The following is a 26,237-nucleotide window of genomic DNA, read 5'->3' on the forward strand; positions in this document are numbered from 1 at the left end:
GACAATGATGAATCGAGGCCTTTGTATTGATAAAGTGTGAAAATATCACCAAGGAGAAAACTTAAGAGAAAGAAGGCATTGGCTCCGCCCACTTTTCTAACCCTAACATACAATTACTCAATTAGTCAATTACCAAGTTTGTGAGCTTTGCAGTCTTTGGCAACAATAATTTGCATTGAAATGAAACAAGTCTGATTGGCTGTTTGTGGCTCCACCCCCCTTTTTTAATTTGAACCCCAGTCACCCAAATAACCAACTGACCAGGTTTGAGGCTTGTGCCATTAACAGTGCAAGAAGCAGCAATTAAATATTCCCCTTGAAAATCAACAGGTGAATTTTGATGGGCTTTTGTTGGCTCCACCCACTTTTCTGAATATTAATCTCAGTCACCCAGTGACCAACTGTGCAAAGGCTGAGAACCCTGCCATTAACTGTATTTGTCTCCGCCCACTTTTTGGTTATGGGGATAAAAAGTATCCTATATGTTATTCCAGGTAATGTACTGTGTGCGCCAAACTTTATTCAACTCCGTTCAGCCATTGTTGTGTGACTGAGTAACAAACATCCAAACTTTTGCATTTCTATTAGTGAGATGCGAAAGTTTGGATGTTTGTGAGAAATTTCCTGAAATTACGATTATGGCCGTAATGAGAAATTATTAATTTCACAAAATTGCGTGAAATTCCGACCGTTTTACGTCATTACAAACGGAGACGAATCGGAATTTTGTGTTTAACGTGGAAATTTGTCCGTTCTCAAAATTGTGTTCTAGCTTGGAGCCTCCTAAAACATTTAAAGAGGAACTCCAGTGAAAATAATGTAATAAAAAAAGTGCTTTATTTTAACAATAATTATGTATAAATGATTTAGTCAGTGTTTGCCCATTGTAAAATCTTTTAAATCCCTGATTTATATTCTGACATTTATCACATGGTGACATTTTTCCTGCTGGCAGGTGATGTAGCTGCTGCTTGCTGTTTTGGCAGTTGGAAACAGCTGTAACAGCTATTTCCCACAATGCAGCAAGGTTCACAGACAGGAAACTGCCAAGAGTACGTACTCAGAATTTCTTTGTGGGAGGGGTTTCACCACAATATCAGCCATACAGCACCCCCTGATGGTCTGTTTGTGAAAAGGAATAGATTTCTCACGTAAAAGGGGGTATCAGCTACTGATTGGGATAAAGTTCAATTCTTGGTCGGAGTTTCTCTTTAAAGTGACAGCACATGCAGGGACATTTGTATTATCAGATATTGCATTATCAGATATTGCAGGGCTCAAAACCAAGTGTCTCAGCATGACCGCTAAGAGCACCTTGACAAAGAGCACCTGTCTTAGAAGTGGCTGCAGGTAGAGCCTCCTGATACATTTGAAGTGACAGCACGTGCAGGGGCCTTTGCATCATCAGTAATTGCAATCAATGAGTGACTTCCCTGAGTTTAGTTATTACTTAAATTTGCATAATTACTATTAGAAACACGTCCATTTTTGTAATTAAAATAACTTTGTTTCTATAGAAAACACTAAATTACAAAATTTTGCATTAGACGCGAATTTGCAGCGAAACATGAACTGACAGGACAGAAATGGCGATTACAGAATACCGAATTACGGTTTGTATGGCAATTATGAAATTATGAATTTGCTTCGTAGCGGCAAAATTTGATCCATATTACAGAAAAGTGAAATTATGCAAATTTCGGCACTACTGTCTTTTACTGTTAGAGGAGTTGAAGTCATACAGTGGTTCACGCCTACATCCTGTGAGTTATCAAGTCCCGCCTCCTCATGCAGACACATCATTTTACTTTAATGCTGGATTTCTGGGAAATGTAGTTTATAGATCTTCCTATTGTGAGTGTCTATATGGTCACACCTGATTGCCCCACCCAGCAGCGGGATCCAGACAGGAAAGCAAGCAAGCAAGTGGTACCACAATTGTCAAGCACATTTAGCCCACCCATTGGTTTATATTCACCTACAATCTGAATAATATTAGAATTTGACTTGTATTGGTTCTGTGTTTAGCTGGGCCTTACAGGAAAACATGGTGGTCTCCATATTTCTCATTAATGAAAACTGAAGGGAGAGGGATACAGAGGCTGACATATTTATTTGCTTTTAAACAATGCACATTGTCTGGCTGTCCTGCTTAACCTCTGCTCTGAATACTTTTAGCCATAGACCCTGAACAAGCATGCAGATTACAATACTGATACATGAAAGAGCAGCAGAACTGCCAGGCAATGTGCATTGTTTAAAGTGGACCTGAACTCTTGCATAGGACAGAAGGAAATCATAGAGAAATGCACCCTGTGTGTATTTAGAGAGTTCAGCCTGTCTAATTCCCTCTCATCTGTGACTAATCACCACTGTAATTTGTTTTCTCAGCTGTGTCAGCTCATAAATCTCCTCTGCCACGGCAGAGCAGCTAATTTGTAAACACAGGATGTTAACAATATGTCTGCTTCCATGAAAGCAGGAAATAGACACACGGCAGATGTATTGCAGGATTTGTATCAGTTGTAACAAATAGATGTTTTTCTTTAAAGGTTATTATATGCTGTTGCTTATCTTTTAGAGCAGAGAGGAAGTACTGAGTTCAGGTCCACTTTAAAAGGAAATACATATGGCAGCCTCCATATCCCTCTCACTATAGTCATCCTTTAGCAGGTTATCTTTAATAAGGTTTGACGGGTTTAATAAAGAAAACAGCTTTACAGACATGAGTGCTGCCAGGCAATGATTTCTCTGGATAAGAAAAGGCTGTTGTTGCAAGTCTATAAATACATAGTGAATCATATATAAAAAGTCTCCACAGTGCTGCAGGTGCTCTGAGGTGAACTGCAGCAAGGAGCCTGCCTGCTTCAGCCGCTTCCCAGCTCGGCTCAGGCTTTTATTTGCTGTGAACATTGGAGATGCTTTGCCTGTGAGATGCTTTTTATACACGAGTCCAGAACACCAGAGGAACGGGAGAAATACACATAGGAAACAGCGCATCATGGAGTGCAGGCATGATGTCATGGACCACAGAATGGGTTGCGTGTTACACGTGAAAGGTTGCCGAGTTACAGGAAGAGACAGCAGAGATTAGTAAATCGTGCTACAGAATGGGATTACCTCATAGGCATTAAAGAGCACCTGACACTTTTGAGATAGCTCGCTCTAGAGAATCTGCTAGGAGTGATTAAACTGTCCACTATGTTTTGTTTGCCATTTTCTGGAGCTAACTTTTTCCATAGTAAGAGTTGTCCAGTTCCAAAAGGAGAGATTAGACTGTTATGTCTGTAAGTATGTCGTCACTATGATTTACTGAAGCATTCACCTTGTGTGGAGAATTCTTTCCTGGGTCATAAGGCCGGGACTTATGTTAGTGTGTTCTTGGACAGTCAAAGCCGTGTCTGCTGAGTATCTGGCGTGTGTGCAGCTGCCAAACTATCTGGTGTGCTGGATAATCTTAAAGCGGGATGATGCTCCCAAAATTAAAATTTCAATAACTACTCCTAGTTACATAAAAGAATATTTGAAAGCATTCCCACTCATTCCATGTGTGTAAAAAGGTGTACTTTCACTTTAGAGAGCAGTTCAAGATAGCTTATTTCTGCTAATCGGCAAAGGCAAGAATCTCCCTGTGCCTTTACTTTGCCCCCCTCCCCCCCCCTCTCTGCTGAATAGATACATCGCCCTGGCAACAGTCACTTCAGTAGAAAAGGAGGGGGGAGGAGTGAAGACACAGGCACGGGAAGATGCTTTCCTGCTCTCTGCAGTGAAAATAAATAATTTTACACACAGAGAATACTTTTAAATGTTCTTTTATGTAACTAAGAGTAGTTACTGAAATTTCCGTTTCAGGAGTATAATCAGACTTTAAACCAAGCACATTGTTCCCCTCCTCATCCCGGCAGCGCTCTGTAGCACTCTGCGCCAGCAGTCCTTCTCCCCCTCTGGAGTATGGAGAAAAGTTTAAATGACAATGTTATGCAGATATTGTCTCTAAACGTTTTGGCTAAAATGTCTGTTTCAATGACTAAGCTCTGCTGACTATGCCCCCCCTTTCGGTACAGTCACTGCTATCCTCAGAGCTGAGGACTCTGAGCAGCTTTATTCAGATGGCCTAAGTGGGCAGCATTCTCAGCCCGCAACTCTAAAGTACCAAGACACTATCTTCATAGAGTCTGTATGTTCTTCCCGTGTTTGTTTCCCTTGGGCACTCTACTTTCCATCCACACTCCCAAAAACATACCAGGAAATTAATTAGCTTCCTTAATTGGCCCTAGAATGAGGTATGGACCCTTCTGAGGGACAATATGACGTTATATTAATGTACTTTGTAAATTGCTGCAGTATATGCTATCCCCTATTTAAATCTGTAATAATAATAATAATTATAATAATCAAAAATCTATCCCTTCTCTTATTGCTGCCATTGCAAGTTTTATACAGAAACGTGCAGGCTGTAAAGTTGTTTAGAGAAATTGATTTCTGATACAAAGTTTGTATATATGTTACGGCCAGTAACCGAAGTCGGGTTCCGGCCGGTCAAAACGCAAAGTGGCCGTGCCCCTGCGACCAATGTGAGAAATGAACAGGATTCCCGGCTCCCGGCGGCGTTAAATTAATGTATTCCCCCCCCGGTCAGCACCCGCTCTGCAGGAACGAACGGCAGGCTTCCCTGCCGCTACGAACGACCCTGGGGGCCCAGCGTGTCCCCCGGCTGCCAGAGCTGTTTAGGAGAGAGGCAGGGGGAGGAGAGGAGGCAGAGCTGAAGGGGCGGCTTAATCTGTTACATTGCCGACACCATTCATTTAACGCCGCCGGGAATCCTGTTTATTTCTAACATTGGCCGCAGGTGTATGGCCATTTCGCGTTTTGACCGGCCAGAACCCGAAGTGACCAGACTTCGGGTTCTGGCCGTAACATATATAACATACATAATTTGTTTTATAACTCTTACAAACAGGAGCGTTTTACATTGTAAAGCACATTCTGTGCAAAATGCGTTAGCACTCAGGTTCCTGTTTCTATGGTTTGAGTTATATTTATATTAAAGAGACACTGAAGCAAAAAAAAATTAAATAAATTGATTTAATGAATTGGTTGTGTAGTACGGATAATTACTAGAACATTAGTAGCAAAGAAAATATACTCATATTTTTATTTTCAGTTATATTGTGTTTTTTATAAAAGTGCATCATTCTCAAATATTTGCAGTTTACACAACACTCAGCATCCTAAATGATTTTACAGAGCAGCCCAGGGGACTTTTGATCTGTCCTCTGGAGAGAAAAAGTTGTGGAGCTCATGGCTCTTTTGCATAGATTATAACTGGAGTTTCTTTACTCTTCTTGTACTGGAAACAATAAAAGACTTATGTCTCTGCTCCTAATGTTTTATTTCTTAGTTGTACTACACATACAAATCATATCATAATTTTTTTTTTCGTTTCAGTGTCTCTTTAACCACCTTAGCGGTATAGACGAGCTAAGCTCGTCCATTACCGCCGCGGTGAATTGCTCAGCCCCTGGTGGGTCTTTTTTTTTTAGCACTTTGCTAGCTGCGTGTTTAATTAGATCGGCGCCACTCGCCGCTATGCACCATGAAAGAGGGCCCCCCCATACCCTCAGGGCAGTCTGGCCAATCACCGCCAGGCTGCGCTATGGGGTGGATCGGGACTCCCCGACGTCATGACGTCAACGGCGTCATTCCGATCCGAGGGAAGCCCCAACAGGAAATCCCATTCAGAGCGGGATTTCCTGTTGGGTATTATTGCCGGCGGCGATCGGAGGGGTGGGCGGGATGGCGCAGGGAGGGGGGAATCATGTAGCTAGTGCTACAATAAAAAAATTGGTTAAAAAAACCCACCCGCGGCCGAACGCCGCAAAGAAATAGAAGCCAGGTCATTAAGCTCTCTAGCGAGCCCTAGAATGAGGTGTAGACCACTCTGAAGGACAATTCAAGTGCTGCAGAATATGCTACCCCTATATAAATTTGTAATAATAATAATAACAAAAATAATATATGGTAAACTGATCTCAGTAGATGTGCATGATGTAAAGGTGTTTAGAAGAATTGATTTCTGCTACAAAATTTGTCAGTAGACGTTTTATGAACTATAACAAACAGGAGCCTGGGCTAAGGCGTTTCACATTGAACGTACCATGAGAAAGGACATTCTGGGCAAAATGTGTTAGCCTCAGGTTCCAGTTTCTATGGTTTGGGTAATAGTTATATTAAGCACTTTTTTTAATGTACTATTAGAGCTGCCCTGGAAGTAAAAATGATGCTTGGTTGCTTTTAAAGACAAGCTTTTGAACCAATGTTACAATGTGCATTGTAACATATCATCTCAGGAGTGTCTCAAATGAAGACTGCAGGGCTTACTAAATAAATAAAATATTTACTAAATAAATATGACAACACTGAAAGCAGACATTTTTGACACCTAAAGTGACTTAGAAAAATCCTTTAAACTGATTGATAGGTAAGATGTTTCAAAAGTGTGACTTTGCCTTTATGGGATAAAGAGTCATAGATGCATGGAGGATTAGCACATCACATATCTGTAGATATGTATGCTTATGTTCTGTGGTTTGCAGATCTAAGTCTAACTTGGCCTTTTCATGGGTGACACAACAAAAGCACTAAGCAATGGCTGCTGTAAATTTAGCGTGTTTCAGCAGAAGAAGCTTAAGCCAAGTAAGCCATTTGATTCTCAGGCACCAGTGGAGAATGGAACTGATGTAGTCTACCAGGCATCTGGAATCAAGGAAGGTCAATGAGCACAAGGGATGACCCTAACTTTTTACCTACAGAAAATTACACACAATCGGTTTGCCCTCAAACACGATTATATCTATACTGGAGAATGGGGGGAGATTAAGCATTTTGTTGTTAATATTGTAAGTGGATTAAGGGTGGATTTGTCACTTTGTTCTATGCATAATGCTGCAAAGTAGGAGTAGACTCCACAGTTTATTTTTTGCATATTTTAACGTACATTAAAGAGTGGGGTTTTAGTCTTGTCTTATGATGCTCCCAAAGTCTTGAGTTAAAGTGAAAATAATGTCATAAAAAGTGCTTCATTTTTACAATAATTATGTATAAATGATTTGGTCAGTGTTTGCTCATTGTAAAATCTTTGCTCTCCCTGGTTTACATTCTGACATTTATCACATGGTGACATTTTTACTGCTGGCAGGTGATGTCACTGGAAGGAGATGCTGCTTGCATTTTTGGCAGTTGGAAACAGCTGTTTTTTCCCAAAATGCAGCAGGGCTCCCACAGTGTGATGTCAGGACCTCAGTGCTGTGAGGCGCTGACATCATACTGTGGGAGGGCTCCGACCACAATATCAACCATACAGAGCCCCCTGATGATCCGTTTGAGAATAGGAATAGATCTCTTATAGGAAAGAGGGCATCAGCTACTGACTGGGATGACGTTCAATTCTTGGTAACGGTTTCACTTTAAGCTCAGTGAGAAAAGTGTGAGAACGGACATCAGAGGATGCCAACAGCTGTATAAACTCAAACGCTCAATTTGGTTAGGTGTTCATGTTTAAATGAGAATGCAAGGGAGAGAGGTTTTGTAGCAATCAGGTGTGGGCAGCCTTGCATTTTAGGTGGAGGGTACGGGGACAACATAAACAAACTTTGTATCCTAATATGTCCATTTCCCCCCTCTCCCCACCAACAATTAATATTTTCATATACTGATCAACTATTGATCAGTAATTTTTTGGGGCGTACCTATTACATAGCCAACAACAATAAGAGGTTAGGCTGGCACCATTACATAGCCGCCGGGAGATTTCGGGGCAGGGGAAATACGATAAACGGCATACCCTGCTTCTCCACAGGTACGGACGGCATCAATTACTATTCCCCCTCCAGGCCCGCCATGGATAGTGGGTGAAAGACGTAAATCGGCTTTCAGCTATTCCCCGGAAGCCGAATTACAGTGTTTTTGCAGTGATTTGTGCCAAAATCACACACCGAGCGCTGCTAAGCCGTAATTCCTATTACGGCCTATGGTGGCGCCGGCTACACCCAAATCTCCTGGGTGATCCATTTCCCCCTCCAAAACTACTCTTCAAATCATAATTTGCTTCAGGCTACTTTATATCCCTCTCACATGATCTGCCCAGTGGCACAGAGTTGTGAACTTTCAAGCCGCTCCCATCCTCTCTCTATTTTACCCCATTTCATAATTTCACAGTGCTTTATTGTGGGCTTGTACTTACTGGGGAGGTCTCACACTAACGTGGAAAGACAGTATTGGGTAATGTCTCCCACAGGAGTACGATGCCCGTGATAGTGGATTTTATGGTGGTTGCTTGAGTCATGTAACCAAGCCCTTAGTGTGAGATTTATAGCTAATTTACCAGTTCAGTCTTCAGTCGTTTTTCAATTTTAGCGAACGAGCAATTTTCACCTCACATTCATTCGCCAATAACTTTATCACTAATTATCACAATTAATTGATATATATCTTGTTTTTTTCCGCCACTAATTGGGCTTTCTTTAGGTGGTACATTTTGCTAAGAATTATTTTTTTCTAAATGCATTTTCACAGGAATATTAACGATTTAAGCCTTCTAGATATTGAAGCTACATCCAGAAGGCCACGTGCGCTCCCGGACGCTCCCACGGCGAATTGCACGCGTACACGGATCGTTAGCCTAGGAATCAATTGATCGGGACATGGTGCCCGATGATTGATTCCTCTCCCCAGCAGAAAAAGCGACTGCTTCTCTCGGAAGCCTCGCTTTTTCTGCCTCTTACGTCCCCCTACGTCCCTCTAAACGTACATGTGATGTTACACTTAGAGTGACGTCATGTAAACAAACTCAAGGTTGCCATCTTGTGGCCAAAAAGTAAAACTACATCTACATGCAAAAAAGATAAAAATAAACACATTTTTAACTATAAGCTTGTAAATAGTGATGGATGCAAAACAGAAAAAATGCACTTTTATTTCCAAATAAAATATTGTCGCCATACATAATGATAGGGACATAATTTAAATGGTGTAATACCAGGGACTATTAGGCAAATACAATATGTGGGTTTTAATTATAGAGGCATGTATAATGGCCGAAAACTGAGAAATAATGAATTTTTTCCATTTTTTTTATTCTTCTTGTTAAAATGCATATTCAGTAAAGTGGCTCTTAGCAAAATTTACCACCCAAAGAAAGCCTAATTGGTGGCGGAAAAAATAAGATATAGATCAGTTCATTGTGATAAGTAGTGATAAAGTTATAGGCTAATAAATGGGAGGTGATAATTGCTTGGGTGCATAAAGTGAAAACGACTGAAGGCTGAAGTGGTTAAGAAAAAAATGGGAAAAAAAATCATTATTTCTCAGTTTTCGGCCATTACAGCTTTAAAATAATACATGCTACCATAATTAAAACCTATGTATTTTATTTGCCCATTTGTCCCGGTTATTACACCATTTAAATTATGTCCCTATGACAATATATGGCGCTAATATTTTATTTGGAATAAAGTAGCATTTTTTCAGTTTTGCGTCCATCAGCTTACAAGCTTTTAATTAAAAAAATATTAGTTGTATACCCTCTTCACATGCATATTTAAAAAGTTCAGACCCTTAGGTAACTATTTATGGTTTATTTGTTTTTTTAAATTGTAATTTTTTTTTTTAAGTTAAAAATTTTATTTGGGTATTTTTTGGATGTGGGAGGTAAACAGTTAATTTTAAATGTAATTTAATGTGTTATCTGTGAAAAAAATATATGTACATGTAGTTTTACTATTTGGCCACAAGATGGCCACAGTTGTTTTTTTCAATTCCTATTCTGTAAGCAAGCACTCTCGCTTACAGGAAGTATAAGGAGGCCGTGATTTTTTTTCTTCTCAGAAAGACTGCGGCTTCTAATAAGAAGCTGTCAGTCTTTCTACGGGGGACTTAGATCAATGAATGGGAACTATATTTCTATACATTGATCTCCGGGCTTAAGGGGGGCGGCACGGGAGTGCGCAGCAGCAGCCTTTTGGATGTGATGGTCACGTCCAAAAGGCTAAAATGGTTAATGTCGGTTACTTATATTCCAGTTCCTGTTTGGCAAACTTCCCATAAACAAAGAACCATGGCTTACAAAAGGCAAATAAGTGTAGACATCATGAATTATGGCATTGCATTATAAAGTGTACGCATGCATGCAGCTCCTCAGAGCAACAGTGCTACTTGAACCTAACTCATCCATGCATAAGATCCTGGTAGTGCCATGGTAACGTGTATACAGGGTGGGCGGATCCTCAGCAGAACTAATGTTGTATCTTTTTTCTGTGCGGCCTCCATTAGATGTCTGTGTTTTTTTTGCAGGTGGCCAAACACGTTACAATTTGTATGGTGTGTGATGGATTGTCAAATTATTTTCAACCAGAATAAATTGTATATAACAATTCAGTAACCAGCAAAATGTATTTCTTGTTTGTATAAACAACGAGGATAGAATTATGAAAGAATGTGTTTGTGTATATATAATGGAAATATGGAAAGAGTATGTTATGGTATGTATTGTGAAAATAATGTATATATAATTGTGGGATTTTTTTTTGTAGAAGTATCATAATACTATAGAAAAGCCCACCCATTAAAAAAAGGGGCGCGCCACTAGGCCGCTCAACGTATGCACGGCCACGATCCACACGCGCGCGCGCCAGGCACAGCGGACGCAAGGCCACAGGAGAACGCAGGGACAGGGCTTTTATTATAATGCCTGGATAGTGTACTGGTTAAGGGCTCCGCCTTTGACAAGGGTTCAAATCCTGGCTAGGCTCAGTACCTATTCAGTGAGAAGTCCTTGGGCAAGACTCCCTAGCAATGCAGGGTGGCCCCTTCAGTGGGTCCTTAGTGGCTGCAGATCTTGAGCGCTTTGAGTCCAACAGGAGCGCTATACAAACGTTAGGATTATTATTATTATACAGGATGTAACTGTATTGCACCTGGTTTATTTACTGTATGTAATTAAAGCTAATGTAAGACTGTATTAAAAAAAAAGGCAGCTACTCACATAAGGAGAGGGAAGGCTCGTTCCTAATGAGCTATCCCTCTCCTCTCCCGATGCTGCGCTGGGTCCTCCATTCGCATCCCCCGCCGAGGGGACTTCGGAAGTCTTCGGGAGCCGAGCCCTCTCGAAGACAGGCGGCGCACACGCGAGTGCGTCATAGAGGGCGCGTGCGCAGTGTAGAGCGGCCCGTCTTCGGGAGCACTCGGGCTCCCGAAGCATTTCCGAAGCCTCCCTTCGGCCGGGAGACAGCGGTATTTGACTGAAACGGTCGAATACCGCTACGGGGAGCCAGGACAGCAGCGGACACCGGGAGAGGAGAGGGAATGCTCTATGGGACCCAGAGCCTCCCTCTCCTTAGGTGAGTATCTGACTTTAAAAAAAAACAAAAAACGGTTCCTATTAGCTTTAATAAACAGAAATCAGTGCTTGTAGTATTTGTAGTAAAAGTGTTTGCAGCAAAACAAAGTGCAGTAAATGCAGTTGTAAATAGCAATGTGGTGATCAGGGGTAATTGTAACGCTAAACAGCAGATAAAGTTCACATGAGATATTGATAGATGTACAGAGATGGAATATGGTGATAAATGTCACAGTGGAAAATGTAGTTCTACGAAAATGCAAAATGACCAAAAGGTTGCCATGCAGGGGGGAGGAGGGGAGAGGGGAGGTTCTAACCAACTCACTTTTTCAATGTTTATGATTTTCCCCGAAATTGGAGCAATCTCGAACACACCTTTGTGTTGAATTGAACAATTTCCTCAAAGCTTCGGATTAACCGAAAAACTGAATTGGATTGGTCGATTCGAATCAAAATAAAGAAAAATTGTAATGTGCGTGGCCACCTTAGTTATGCACCTACTTTTCTATGCAGCATTAAATCTAACACAAAGTGATAAGCCCACTTTAAGGCCTAAACAGTACATTGTGTATTACAGGATACGGGGTTATGTTAGGTTACAGATTAGGCACAGTTGTGATTAGTAAACTACAGTATTCATGCCATATACAGGAATGGTAGATTAATGGTGAAGTAGTAATTAGGGGGGGGGGGGGGGGGCGGAGCATGACATTATCAGGCTAGGTTGTGTTTTTAGTAGAGTGAATTACAGGTTAGGGAATATCGCTGACTTACTTGAGACTGCTGGGGGAGGTTCAGAAAGTTGCTGTCTCGTGATCCAATTGTGACAAACCTGTTGGACCCGGCGGGGGGAGGCGCTGAGAATGCTACACAACAACACAACACAGCAAGACGATGACACAGCAACACCGTGAAATGATGCAAAAAAACAAACAAAACAAAACAAAAAATAACAAAAAAACAAAATGGAGCGGCACAACACAACATAGCAACATCGACAAAAACAACATGGTAGCAACAAAACCAAGCAGAGCAGCCACCAGACAAAATAAAATAAAAAAATGTGGTGTTAAGGGGACAAATGATAATGCGGTTACACATTGTATGCGGTGTCACACACAATGGTGGGTAAAATCGTAACACATGCGCACACAATAACACATGGGGAAAAAGAGAGAGAAAGAGATAAGCAATCAGACACAAAACCATGTACATCACATCTCCCCTACACAAACACACACAGCTCTACACCACCTGACACGTGTGCACTGCTACTTCCTGTGTACATCTGTCTAGGCCGTGTGTCCTACAGCTGTGGCCTTTAGTGCAACCTGAGCCCCAGGAAAATGTTCACATGCGTGTGCCTACCAATCAGAAATCATCTTTTATACATGTGCCTACTGTAAGATGCTGGGAACTCATTTCTGATTGGACGTTTTCTGCTATTAAAAATTTATGAAGGCCCCTTTGACATGGACGTTTGTCCTCCCGGCAGGCCTAGATTTACCTCACAGTAGCCTATAGGCGCAGATGTCCTGGCACCTTAGACTTCTCTCTCCCTGGACATACAAACCTCTACTGAACCACTGCAAGTAACTTCTCTCTTACTTCCCTTGCCTGTCATATGTAGCTACAAGTGCCCCTTAGTATTAGGTAGCCATAAATACCTTCAATATTAAGTAGCTACAGGTACCCCCAAGTATTAGGTACCTAAAGGAACCTCAGTATTAAGTAGCTAGAGGTGCCCCTGACTGAAGGAGTATCTGGTCAGGGTAACCTCTCATTTACACTCTCATCAGGACTCTGCATAGGGAAGGAGGGAGGGAGGCACTCGGGAGGTGGAGTGAGCCGCCTTTACTCCATCAGGCGCCTGTAGGCTCGTGCCTACAGTGCCTTGTGGTAAATACAGCCCCGCCTCCCGCTGCTCACCTATACCTCCTATCTGCTTAAAATGGTTGCTCAGCCCTTGCCAGTTGCCAGGCAGCTGCCACATTTCACTCTATATTTGGAGTGTGTGTGTGTGTGTGTGTGTGTGTGTGTGTGTGTGTGTGTGTGTGTGAAGGTGGTGGGGGGAGGGGGATGTTAAAGGCCCAACTCAGGGACAATTTTTGATAAGCATTTAATAGTACATTTGTCCATTGTTTTGAATAACTTGTGCATAACAAATTTTAAGGGGAAAAAAAGTTGTAGTTTTTACAAAATGAAAGAAAGAAAATTGCCTGTTGCACCATTTTATCTCCTTTTCAGTGTCCAGAAGCTATCTGCTCACTCTAAGTAAGTCTGAAACACACCCACTTTAGTCACATGGGCATGCAATGAGAGGAGTGATTGCTGTCAGATTAAGGCACGCCTCCTTATGACTCTTATAAAAGCTTTAGGGCTCTTTTACACTGGAGAACCTGGCGCTCGATGGCTGGAGGATGCAATGGCCCTGAAAACCAGCCGCTGTATTAAATATATGTAAACGGTACCTGCAAGCAGCATAGATATAAGGGAAATACCTCCTGCTGTTACATGACGTCCTCAGTGGGCATAAGTTCCGGGCTATGTGCACAAACACCGCTCGCGCGCATGTACTGGATCTGACTGAGGCCGCCGAGTCTCTCCCCCGGAAGTGTTGGACAGACCCCACAACGATTGCACTTACTGACAAATGCTTGTTTATTAACATATCAAAGATTAAAATTCCGATCCGGATTTCGGCCAGCAGCCTTCCTCAGGGGGAGAGACTCGGCGTCCTCAGTCAGATCCAGTACATACGTGCGAGTGGTGTTTGTGCACATAGCACGGAACTTATGCCCACAGAGGACTTCATGTAACAGCAGGAGGTATTCCCCTTATACCTATGCTGCTTGCAGGTACTGTTTACACATATTTAATACAGCGGCTGGTTTTCAGGGACATTGCATCCTCCAGCCATCGAGCGCCAGGTCCTCCAAGTGTTTATATTGACTCTGAACTGTTTGGGGTTTGAGGACTGACCCTGAGATTTCTGACCTAGGTTGCTTTTTTTCACCAGTGCGCCCACTGCTCTTTCTATTTGCTCTTTTACACTGGGACACAAAATCACAATCGTGTTAAAGTCTTTCCAATTTCCTCCACCTCTTCCCTCTGCGGGGTGTAATCCGTCGGGTGTAGGGCGTGATTGCTCTGTGTTTGTGTTTTGCGTTGTTCAAAAAGAGTGGGAAATTGCTGAATCACAGGGAAAATCGCGTTGCCTGGCAGTCCCGCTGATGTCTTTGGCTGCAATAGTGTGTGAATCACACATCTGAAACAAGCATGCGGCTAAAATAGCCAAACTTTAATGACAGCACCTGATGAAATGATTAGCGATACAGGATCAGCAGGACAGCCAGGAAACTGAAAAGGATGAAAGGAAAAAAAAACAGCTTTGACGTCCTACTCACTATAGGGTCACTTTAATAATACGAATAGTAATAATCATAATGTCATTAACATAATCTTGACAATACTCCCCCCACCCTTGAATCTTTGAGTAAACAATCTGTGCCACAAATTCTGCCCTGCTGTTTGTCCTGAAAGTCTAATCTAGAAGTGGTAGGTCCCTCAGCGCCCCCTACTGCTCTCAATAGTAAACTGAAGGTGACAGCTCCCCCCTACAGCTTCCCATACTGCAGCATAAAGATGATTGCTCACTGAATCCATGTGTCCACAAACACAAAAACAAAAACATTGATGGTGATAAGGCCCCACTTTGTGACTACCTGTCAGGGTAGAAATCTGCTAGTTGCCATTTGTGTCACTACAAGGTACTTATGTAAAACAACCCTACAGCCAGTGAAGTGTCAAGACAGGCTGCTCCCACCATGCCTCCCCGAATAGTAAAGCAAGGAAACAACTAAGCACTTAAAGACATGGTTCAGTAGCCCCTAGGATGGTACCGTGGGTGAGCGCTAGCAATTCTGAGATAAACAGGGCCTCTCAGCTTTGTCAAAGAGTAAAGCATCCCTGTTACTGGGTAGTCTTAGGAAAAGTAATACTGTAGCAAGCACCCAGTAAAATCCAACTTTGTTAACATTTTCCTAGTCAGTTTCAGGTCCTGTGGGAGGGGCTGTTGCTGCTGCTGTTTGGATTGCATCATCTTGCTACGCAGGATGGAAGGAGGCAGGCTCAGACTGAATCTCTCTGAAAGCATTGCAACCTACAGGAATGGCAGTCTGCAGTGCATAACATGGCCAGTATCTGGGCTGTTAAATAGGTTCCTTAATTAGTTTATTTTACATCAGCTAATCAAGGAGGAAAGAGACAGAAAACAGGTCTTCAGCTCCATAGGGCTAAACTGTGGACCACTTTGTACTGTACATAATAGCTTGATATTTGCATTACTGGATGTTACTGCTGTGATAGCAACAGCCATGATAGATTGTCAGCTCTTCTGGGATATTGATAAGCATCATTTGTGCTAAGAAAGGAAACAGTCCTTATACTTTCAAAGATGGGTACCGTGAACTTTACTTTTTTTTATACTGTATATACAGTGGCATAGCTAAAAAGCTGTGGGCCCCAGTGCAAGTTTTACATGGGGCCCAAGCACTCTATACTTAACAATTGATACGGCGCACCAAAACCAAAGACAACCACAGTGTCAGGTGCAAGAAAGGAATGGGAAACAATGTGTTAATGATCACTACTATTTAAATCATATATAGAAGGGAATATTACCAACACAGGACCAATAGAGAGTAAATACTGCAGTTGAGGGAGGGCCCTTTGGGGCCCCTCTGGCCCAAGGGCCCTAATGCGGTCACAACCTCTGCAACCCCTATTGCTATGCCACTGTGTATATAGCCACAGTCCCTGGCACTTGTAGTGATGTAAATGTGTAGAAAAACTGTGATCAGTTTGATCAGGTAATAGATTTGTAATACCCTGACCAGGGGCGTAACAGCAACCCTCCAGGCCCCTAAGAAAAATTGTCATGTAACTGCAACCTGCGAAAGTCGCCATTTGCCTCACCACCGCCTTGCAGTGTAATTGCAGTAGAGCTGTGTAATACTTACCTGCTCCAGCACCGCACCATGGCTCCTCTACCTCCCAGCAGCCACTCGCTCTATTCTGCCCTCTTCTGGATCTTCACAATGTGACATGCATAGGAGCTGAGTATGTGAGCAGAGACGCTACCAGGAAGTACAGGAGACCCAGGGCTGGAGCAGGGAAATAACTCTGCAGAAGAAGCAGGAGGAACAAACCCCAACAGCTTTCCTGTGATTTCAGGGGTCCAGGGGGGCCCTTGTCAATCATCTTTGTCGATTTCCAATTATCGACATGCTAGCAGGACACTGGCCAAAACGCAATACTTTGGATTACTCAGCACAAAGACTTTACCGCTTATTGGACACAGCCAAACACGGTATTTTGAACATTTCAGATATCCAACCTTTGCTCACAGTGTATTCACCTTCAGATGCCTCTAGTGGATGATACCTGAATGGCAATTGTGGCATAGTAAGAATTGGAGTTAAAGGCTCTGCTTTTGACACTGGAGACCTGGGTTTGAATCTCAGTTCTTCCTGTTCAATAAACCAGCACCTATTCAGTAAGGAGACCTTGGGCAAGACTCCCTAACACTGCTACTGTGTATTAAGTGCACTCTAGTGGCTGCAGCTCTGGTGCTTTGAGTCCGCCAGGAGAAAAGCACAATATAAATGTTCTGTGTCTTATCTCGCCTATTGTTACGCCACTGGCTCTGATTTAGCACATGATCATGACCAGCAAATCAGAGCCTAACAAATCTGTCACCTGATCACACCGACCACATGCTTCCTTATGAGTTCCCATACACACGACGAGCACCACTAAAGTCGGCAAGTAATAAAGTTTGTTTTCTAAAAGATCTGACTCTGCAGCTCTGATGCCCCAAACTTTGTTCTTTCTTATTTCTCACCTTATTTACTGTAGATAGTAACTTTTCAGCATATAAACCATACAAATCACTTATAATACACAAAACAAAAGTTTTATACTGTAATACGTTCATACTTCATGTATTTATAGTATCTGTTTAAACTTACTAGATACTAAAATGGTACAATAAATAAGATGAGAAAACCATAAGAAGAGATCATTCACAAAAAATACTTAACGTAGATCATGGCGGATGGCCAACCTTTATATTCCAAATTTTGGGGGCTATAAGTGGGGGTTGGGTTAAAAGCAGGTGATACAATACTGTATGTGCGGGGCCACCCTATGCAGTGTATACATTGGGAACCTACCCATAACCATAGCAACCTTGAGCTTGAGACCTTGCATCCCCTTGACAGCTTTGTAACTTGCCACTAGAGCTCCAGGCTCACTTGGTCATAGGACAGTGAGCCTGGAGCTGCACTGCGGTCACATGACAGTGAGCCTGGAGCTGCACTGCAGTCACATGACAGTGAGCCTGGAGCTGCACTGCAGTCACATGACAGTGAGCCTGGAGCTGCAGTGCGGTCACATGACAGTGAGCCTGGAGCTGCACTGCGGTCACATGACATTGAGCCTGGAGCTGCACTGCAGTCACATGACAGTGAGCCTGAAGCTGCAGTGTGGTCACATGACAATGAGCCTGGAGCTGCACTGCAGTCACATGACAGTGAGCCTGGAGCTGCACTGCAGTCACATGACAGTGAGCCTGGAGCTGCAGTGTGGTCACATGACAATGAGCCTGGAGTTGCACTGCGGTCACACAACAGTGAGCCTGGAGCTGCACTGCGGTCACATGACATTGAGTATGGAGCTGCACTGCAGTCATATGACATTGAGCCTGGAGCTGCACTGCAGTCACATGACAGTGAGCCTGGAGCTGCACTGCGGTCACATGACAGTGAGCCTGGAGCTGCACTGCGGTCACACGACAGTGAGCCTGGAGCTGTACTGCAGTCACATGACAGTGAGCCTGGAGCTGCAGTGTGGTCACATGACAGTGAGCCTGGAGTTGCACTGTGGTCACATGACATTGAGTATGGAGCTGCACTGCAGTCACATGACAGTGGGCCAGATTTATCAAGAGTGTCTGAGACAAAATATTAGTAGGTTTTTAGAAATCCGTGCAGAACTTTCTCAGGCATCTTAAGAAATCATTAGATAGTGCAGATTCCTTCTAAAACTGTTGCATAATAGGAGGAGCTAGGAAGGTCTCTTAGACAGTGCAGTGTATGAGGGGAATTCCTGTTGCTGAGGTAACCAACACACCTGCTGTATTGATAGCAGCAGGCTCTGAGGAGGAATTCAGCAGAGGGGAGGAGCACATCACAAATCATATCTAGCCTGCACTCTGCAATCATGTCTAGCCTGCAGTGGTACATCTGTAGAACTGCTATCAAGCACTTCTTAATCTGCAGCAGTTTAGGGATGGATTTGCACTTTTCTTAACTGTAGTGCAGCTCTAGAAATTCACACTAAACTGCCACTATTACATAGGATTTAAAGAGACACTGAAGCGAAAAAAAAATTATGATATTATGATTTGTATGTGTAGCACAGCTAATAAATAAAACATTAAGATCAGATACATCAGTGTAATTGTTTCCAGTACAGGAAGAGTTGAGAAACTCCAGTTGTTATCTCTATGTAAACAAGCCATTAAGCTCTCCGACTAAGTTAGTCGTGGAAAGGGGTCTGTTATCTGACTTTTATTATCTCAACTGTAAGTGAACTGTTTACTTTTTCTCTGCTAGAGGAGAGGTCATTACTTCACAGACTGCTCTGAAAGAATCATTTTGAATGCTGAGTGTTGTGTAATCTGCACATATTATAGAATAATGCAATGTTAGAAAAAACACTATATACCTGAAAATAAAAGTATGAGAATATTTTCTTTGCTGCTAATATTCTAGTAATTATTCATAGTACACAACCAATTCATTATATCATATTTTTTTTTTCGCTTCAGTGTCTCTTTAAGAAGGTTCTTATTATCATGCAGACCTGTTCTCCCTGCTGGTTAGAACATATTAAGAAGAAAAAACTGTTGGTAATGCGTTGATAAATCTCCCCCTGTGAGCCTGGAACTGCAGTGTGGTCACATGACAGTGAGCCTGGAGCTGCAGTGTAGTCACATGACATTGAGCCTGGAGCTGCAGTGCGGTCACATGACAGTGAGCCTGGAGCTCTAGCAGCGAGTTACGAATCTGCCAGGGAGATGTGAGGACTCAAACAGGAGTGAGGAGAAATAGCTGTGCCTTATGGTACACCTTCAATGTGCGCTCTGCATGGTGGGCTAGAGAAGCACACAGAGGAAATCGGAACCATTGGCAGGCAAATTCATGTTATCTTGTTCTTAGGACAGAGGTGTGTGGGTGGAGTTGGGGTGATCCACGAATATATATATGGTAGTAATCAGAACGCATCATTAAAGGGAAATGTTTGTTATATCTTATGGGATGTTTAGTGCATCAGGGGCTTCGGAGCTACGCTGGTGTAATGTATGTATTTTAAGTCTTTCTTTTATCCTCTAAGTTTCCTGATGTGCAGCTAGTACAATGTTATCAACTCGGCATTAAAATGAATTTACCATCCCAGATTTGGTCCTTGATAAAGTCCCTCTGAAACCAAAATACCCACAACTGGGAGTTGTACTGACTAGTTCAGCACTGCCCACCTCTCCCCACCATCTTTTCTGTAGTGTAGAGATGAGTGTGGCCTTCAGCCAATTCAATCTTACCCCCACCCCCCACCATTACGACATTAAATACCACCCTTTTTTACAGTAAGCACCACCTCAGTTCAAATTAACAGTCTAATGATTGTATGCTTGTCCTAACTACTGAATGTTTTGTCAGTGGACAGTTAAAGTAAAACTAATGCCACCAAAAACAAACAAACAAAAAAAATAGATGCGTACCTATGGAGAGGGAAGGCTCTGGATCACATACAGAAGTCTCGGTTCTCTCTCAATGCCCTCGATACACCACTGTTCCCTCTCATTGACGTTATTTGACCAACTGGTCAAATACGCCTTCTGGAATCCTGAGTCCAGGCTCATGCATTGCACAGTAGGGATTCACCCATCTTTGGAAGCACTTGAGGATGCAAGTGCTTTTGAAGCCTTCCGAGTAGGGATGCTCATTTTGATTTCGCGGAATTGAAATTTTCGAATTTCCGAACGGAACCGGAAAACAGAACTCGGAAATCGGATTTCTGTGGAAATACTGCATTACTGCAATTCGGTCATTTTAGCCCAATCACAGAACTCGGAAACAATGGAGCAATCAGAGAATGCAGAAACAACTCGAAAGTGTTTGGCCAATCAGAGAATGCAAAAAATGACCAGAAAAACTCTACTCGGAAATCGGAAATTCGAACTCAGAAATCGGATTTCTGTGTAAATACTTCATTACCACATATATACTTATGCAAACTGCGCCCACTGCAGTCAAAAACCACACAACTTAATTTCAGAGTCTTCGCTCTCAAAAGTCCACAACTGTTACAAATAAATATATTAATATGACAGCGCTCCTCTTCCAAGTCCTTATAACCTGCAAAGTAAAAAAACACTACACATAGTGCATTACTGTTGGCTTATCAGAATTGCATTAAACACCATTAGTGCAAAAACAAGTGCCTTTCCTCGTGTTCCACTTCTAGTGCAGACTTCCACTGCTCTCCTAAAAAATGCAGGCATACCACATGTATGCCACCTCAAAGCCAGGCAGATCTAGCGCATAGATAAACCAGAACGATCTGATGTGTTCAAACTTCAACAGCTTTTAATCCAGATTCCTCAATAAAAATATGCTACAAAACACAGCATAAAACCCTTTAAAATTCAAAAAAGCCCTGCGCTGATTGCGCACTCACGTCATCCAATATAGTTTTGAGCGTATCAAGCTCCCTGGCCCAGTGATGTACCCTGTCGTGCGGTCGCAGCGTCCCGTCTCCGCAATAGTGCATCCGTATCTCAAAGTTTCCGGGCGATGGAGTTCCCTACTCCTTGTGACGTCAGACGCTCCTGGCTCCGCCTTACGCGTTTCGTCCGTGCGGACTCATCAGAGGCTCTGATGAGTCCACACTGACGAAATGTGTAAGGCGGAGCCAGGAGATGACGTGAGTGCGCAATCAGCGCAGGGCTTTTTTGAATTTTAAAAGGTTTTATGCTATGTTTTGTATCATATTTTTATTGAGAAATCTGGATTAAAAGCTGTTGAAGGTTGAACACATCAGATCGTTGTGGTTTATCTATGCGCGAGATCCGCCTGGCTTTGAGGTGGCATACATGTGGTATGCCTGCATTTTTTAGGGGACTATATTTACAAGAAGGTACTGCACACCCTATGTATGCTAATTAATGCACTGGGTGCAATGGGTGCTGAGTCTGTAATTAGGCTAAAAAGCCCTACAGACAATATATATACAAAAGGACTCACACACCAGCATGAGATTCATCAAAATTGTATTGTAAACATGAAAGCTGATTATATACAAACAAGTGCAGATAATGCACTATGCACAAATAACCTAAGTGTATTGGCAACAAGAGACCAAACCGGTCAAAAGAAATACAGCATAATGGTATATGTCAGCAAAACATGAAGTAAATGGCTGCACAAACAGTATCCCTTTAAGAGCAGCAATGAAAAAACACAAGCACAGTTTTAAACATGAATGCAGTACATACAAGTGGTAAGGTAGCAAGGGATACAGTCAAACAATTGTGCAGTTACAACATGAATGGTATACCCTGACAGCGTCTGTTTCGGGGGTTCCCTTCCTCAGAGGGTATCACTGTGCTGCTCACTGAGCCAGGTGATACCCTCTGAGGAAGGGAACCCCCGAAACAGCCGCTGTCAGGGTATACCATTCATGTTGTAACTGCACAATTGTTTGACTGTATCCCTTGCTACCTTACCACTTGTATGTACTGCATTCATGTTTAAAACTGTGCTTGTGTTTTTTCATTGCTGCTCTTAAAGGGATACTGTTTGTGCAGCCATTTACTTCATGTTTTGCTGACATATACCATTATGCTGTATTTCTTTTGACCGGTTTGGTCTCTTGTTGCCAATACACTTAGGTTATTTGTGCATAGTGCATTATCTGCACTTGTTTGTATATAATCAGCTTTCATGTTTACAATACAATTTTGATGAAACTCATGCTGGTGTGTGAGTCCTTTTGTATTAATATTGCATTATTTAGGGGAGCGGTGGAAGTCTGCACTAGAAGTGGAACACGAGGAAAGGCAATGGTTTTTGCACTAAGGGTGTTTCATGCAATTCTGATAAGCCAACAGTAATGCACTATGTGTAGTGTTTTTTTTTACTTTGCAGGTTATAAGGACTTGGAAGATGAGCGCTGTCATATTAATATATTTACTTCAATACCACAACTCAATAATTTTAGCCCAATAACAGGACTCGGTAGCATTGGACCATTCATGGAATGCAGAGTCAATTCGGAAGTATTTGGTCAATCAGAGAATTAAAAAAAATGACCAAATAAAAAAACCTCTACTCGGAAATCGGAACCCATAAATCGAAAACCGATTGGAAATCCGCGGAATCGGAAATCAGCATTGGCGGAAATCGGAATTTCTTTGGAATCGGAAATCGGCATTTCCAATCATCCCTACTTCCGAGGACTCCCAAGGGTGCAGACTTTCAAAGGGGGACCACCAGTGGACCAAGGAGAGAGGGGACCGGGTAGGTTCTATGGGATCCAGAGCCTTCCCGCTGCATAGGAGAGTATCTAACTTGTTTTATGGCTTTTCATTAGCAGGGGAGAGGCACACAATTGGGAAGACTTAGCCCTCCTGTATAAGGTGCTGCCAGGTATCTGGAGGAGGTGGCTGGAAACACAGAGATCAGTTTGGAGAATATAAAAATACTACATCTTGAAGGTATCACAATGTTCCTGGACCTGTGGTAGTTTGTCTGATCTGAAGAGTTCACATTAGTAACAATAATAAAAATCAGTCAAGCCAAAAATAAGTCAAATCAATATGTGGTGGAACCACCCTTATCTTTCAAAGCAGCACCAGCATATATATCTTATAGGTGGACTTGCACATGGTTTTTAAGGAACTCAGCAGGTAGGTTGTCCCAAAACTCTAGGACAACTAAGAACAGTTCTATGAATTTAGATTGTCTCATTTGTTCTTGTCTATCTATGTAATCCAGATAGACTCAAAGATGTTGAGACCAGGGTTCTGTGGTCACTCACCATACCATTCTTTCTGACCGCTTGTTCTTCTCGTCTCCAAAGATATTTCTTCATCACTTTGGCTGTACATGTGGAGGCATTGCCCCACCACACAATACATCTGGTATAAGTTAAACGCCCCTCTAATGTAATTTTAGATAGGGAAATGTCATCATTGGTGAATTCTTTAACTCTTATAAAACCCAAACTTTGTGTGTAGACCTGCCAACACGAACTTGTAAGGAGCCTCCACCATGCTTCAGTGTTGAATGCAGACATTTACCTTTGTACTGTTTTCCAGGCATTTGGCGAACAAACTGACTGTTGTTACTGTTAAATATCACATACTTGGACTTATCCTTTCAGTGCTCCTGCTGCCATTTTTCTGAACACCGGTTCTTGTGCTTTTGCGCATATGCAAATGGCTTGGCCTTATTTTGACAATATGGTTGTTTAGCCATAAGGCTTCCATGAAGGCCTCTTCTCCAGACAGATGGTTGTGCCAGAGTCCAGTTGGTTTCTACCACCTCTGAATTGATGATGGCCATGACCATCTTATAACTGCAAAGGGAAGTCAGCATGATGTGTCTCATTTGCTGCACTGTTTCCTTGGCCCTCAACATTGCCTATTTCTTAGTGCTTCTTCAACTTGTGCAGCACATATGGAAACACCCATCCTCCTTGACATATCTTCCTGTGAGACATCGTGTTGATGCACTGTACAGTACGTCTTGTTGATGTGCTCAGTCTTGCCACTGTGTATATATTTTTTTTTATACTGAGTTGTCTTCAGTGACCCCAGTCTGTTAGCAGAACATGACTTTTCCTCATGCATTTTCATTCATCCTACTGAGCTGATTCTGTTGCATTTAATAATTATGTTTTAACCTACACATTATCTTCTTAATAATTAATACCTGTTCTTTGTTTTAGCACTGGACCATGTGCCTACAAAATACATAGCTGTGTGCATCGCAAAATTGATGCTGTCCTAAAGGCAAGAAGGGAGCACAGAAATAGGGATTTCATGTTTTCCTGTGTATGTGCTTTATAGTTTGTTAAAGAGGAACTCCAGTGAAAATAATGTAATAAAAAAGTGCTTCATTTTTACAATAATTATGTATAAATGATTTAGTCAGTGTTTGCCCATTGTAAAATCTTTTAAATTATATTCTGACATTTATCACATGGTGACATTTTTACTGCTGGCAAGTGATGTAGCTGCTGTATGCTGTTTTGGCAGTTGGAAACAGCTGTAAACCGCTATTTTCCACAATGCAACAAGGTTCACAGACAGGAAACTGCCAGAAGTACCACGGTCCTCAGAGCTTCTTGTGGGAGGGGTTTCACCACAATATCAGTCATAAAGCGCTCCCTGATGGTCTGTTTGTGAAAAGGAATAGATTTCTCATGTAAAAGGGGGTATCAGCCACTGATTGGGATTAAGTTCAATTCTTGGTCGGAGTTTCTCTTTAAGGAACACTTTTCATTGCATCTCTTTTGAAAGCATCCTTACGTTAGTATTTTTTCACAAGTGTCTAAAACTTGTGTACAGTATCATATAAATGTTCAAAAGTTCAGAAGTAACCAATATTTTCAAAGAAATGCCAAGATAGCTCATGGTGATCCATACACTAAAGCCCTCTACTTAAAGGCAATGCCTAAATGTAATTTTGCCCCCTTTAAACAAAAGGCATTTGTGATAATTCAGCTTTAAAGGGAACCCGAGGTAAGAGACATATGGAGGCTGGCAAATTTATTTCCTTTTAAACAATGCAGATCGCCCGGCTATCCAGCTGATCCTCTGTTTTTAATAAATTTAGCCATAGACCCTGAACAAGCATGCAGATCAGATGTTTTTTGACAAAAAAATGACAGGATGCATTGACTGCACTGGAAAATTGACTGCATGCTTGTTTCTGGTGATATTCAGATACTACGGCAACCAAAGAGAAAAGCAGGACTGCCAGGCGACTGATATTGTTTAAGTGGTTCAGGACCGCGGTAAGTAGCATCTACGCTGCACCTGCGGCTCTCTAATTCTGATGCGGCGTAGATTCTATGCCGCAGCTTACAGCAGTTCTAAACCAATTGCAGCTCGCAGCAACTGCGGGGTCACCTATCATATGACAGCCAAGCTTTCTCCTATCGGTAGGGAGCCAGTTTCATTGGCTGCTTACCTGGTGATCACTGCGAGCCAATCACAGTGATCACAGACTGGCCGCATGAAAATTCCTTTTGGCCCATAAGGGGTCAGAGCAGCGCGTTCCGGAAGTATTTAAAAGGAAATATGGCAGCCTCCATATGTCTCTCACCTTGGGTTCCTTTTATGTGAGCAACTATGGTTTTCCATGATGCATTCCTCCCAAATATGCAGAGATGATTTGCATATTTAGGAGTGATGCATCATGGGATACCACAGTTGCTCACATAATGCTTAAGTATCGCAAATACCTTCCGTTTTAAGATGCCAAAATTACAGTCAAGATTTTCAATTTCAGAACTTGATACTTTACATGCACTTAAGATGCAATTATTATATCTCTACAGGCCTATGGCAAGCTAGCAGTCAGTTGTCTGGGATTTTCAGGGAATTCTCATCCTACGCTTCTTGTAACTGTTCCCAGAGGTGGACCTGGCTTGTGGAGCAGTTTCCTTTGACCATACGGAAACAATCTTCCCATGAGAGCTCGAATGA

The 26,237-nt window shown here is 42.3% G+C and overlaps 1 protein-coding gene across 6 annotated transcripts in view; it reads right to left on the reverse strand.

Annotated features, from left to right (window-relative positions):
• The window catches only part of NFIX (nuclear factor I X), a 291,898-nt gene that overhangs the window by 16,085 nt on the left and 249,576 nt on the right, over positions 1–26,237 (reverse strand). For 5 of the 6 annotated variants that reach the window (XM_068274284.1, XM_068274289.1, XM_068274287.1 and 2 more), the window contains one exon: positions 12,170–12,261. The exons of the other annotated variant lie outside the window; for it this stretch is intronic. In XM_068274284.1, the coding sequence (XP_068130385.1) occupies positions 12,170–12,261 (92 nt within the window). The remainder of the gene's footprint in view (positions 1–12,169; positions 12,262–26,237) is intronic. 6 annotated transcript variants of the gene reach the window in all.

The sequence above is a fragment of the Hyperolius riggenbachi genome, chromosome 3, assembly GCF_040937935.1.
Source record: "Hyperolius riggenbachi isolate aHypRig1 chromosome 3, aHypRig1.pri, whole genome shotgun sequence".
Taxonomy (NCBI): Eukaryota; Metazoa; Chordata; class Amphibia; order Anura; family Hyperoliidae; genus Hyperolius; species Hyperolius riggenbachi.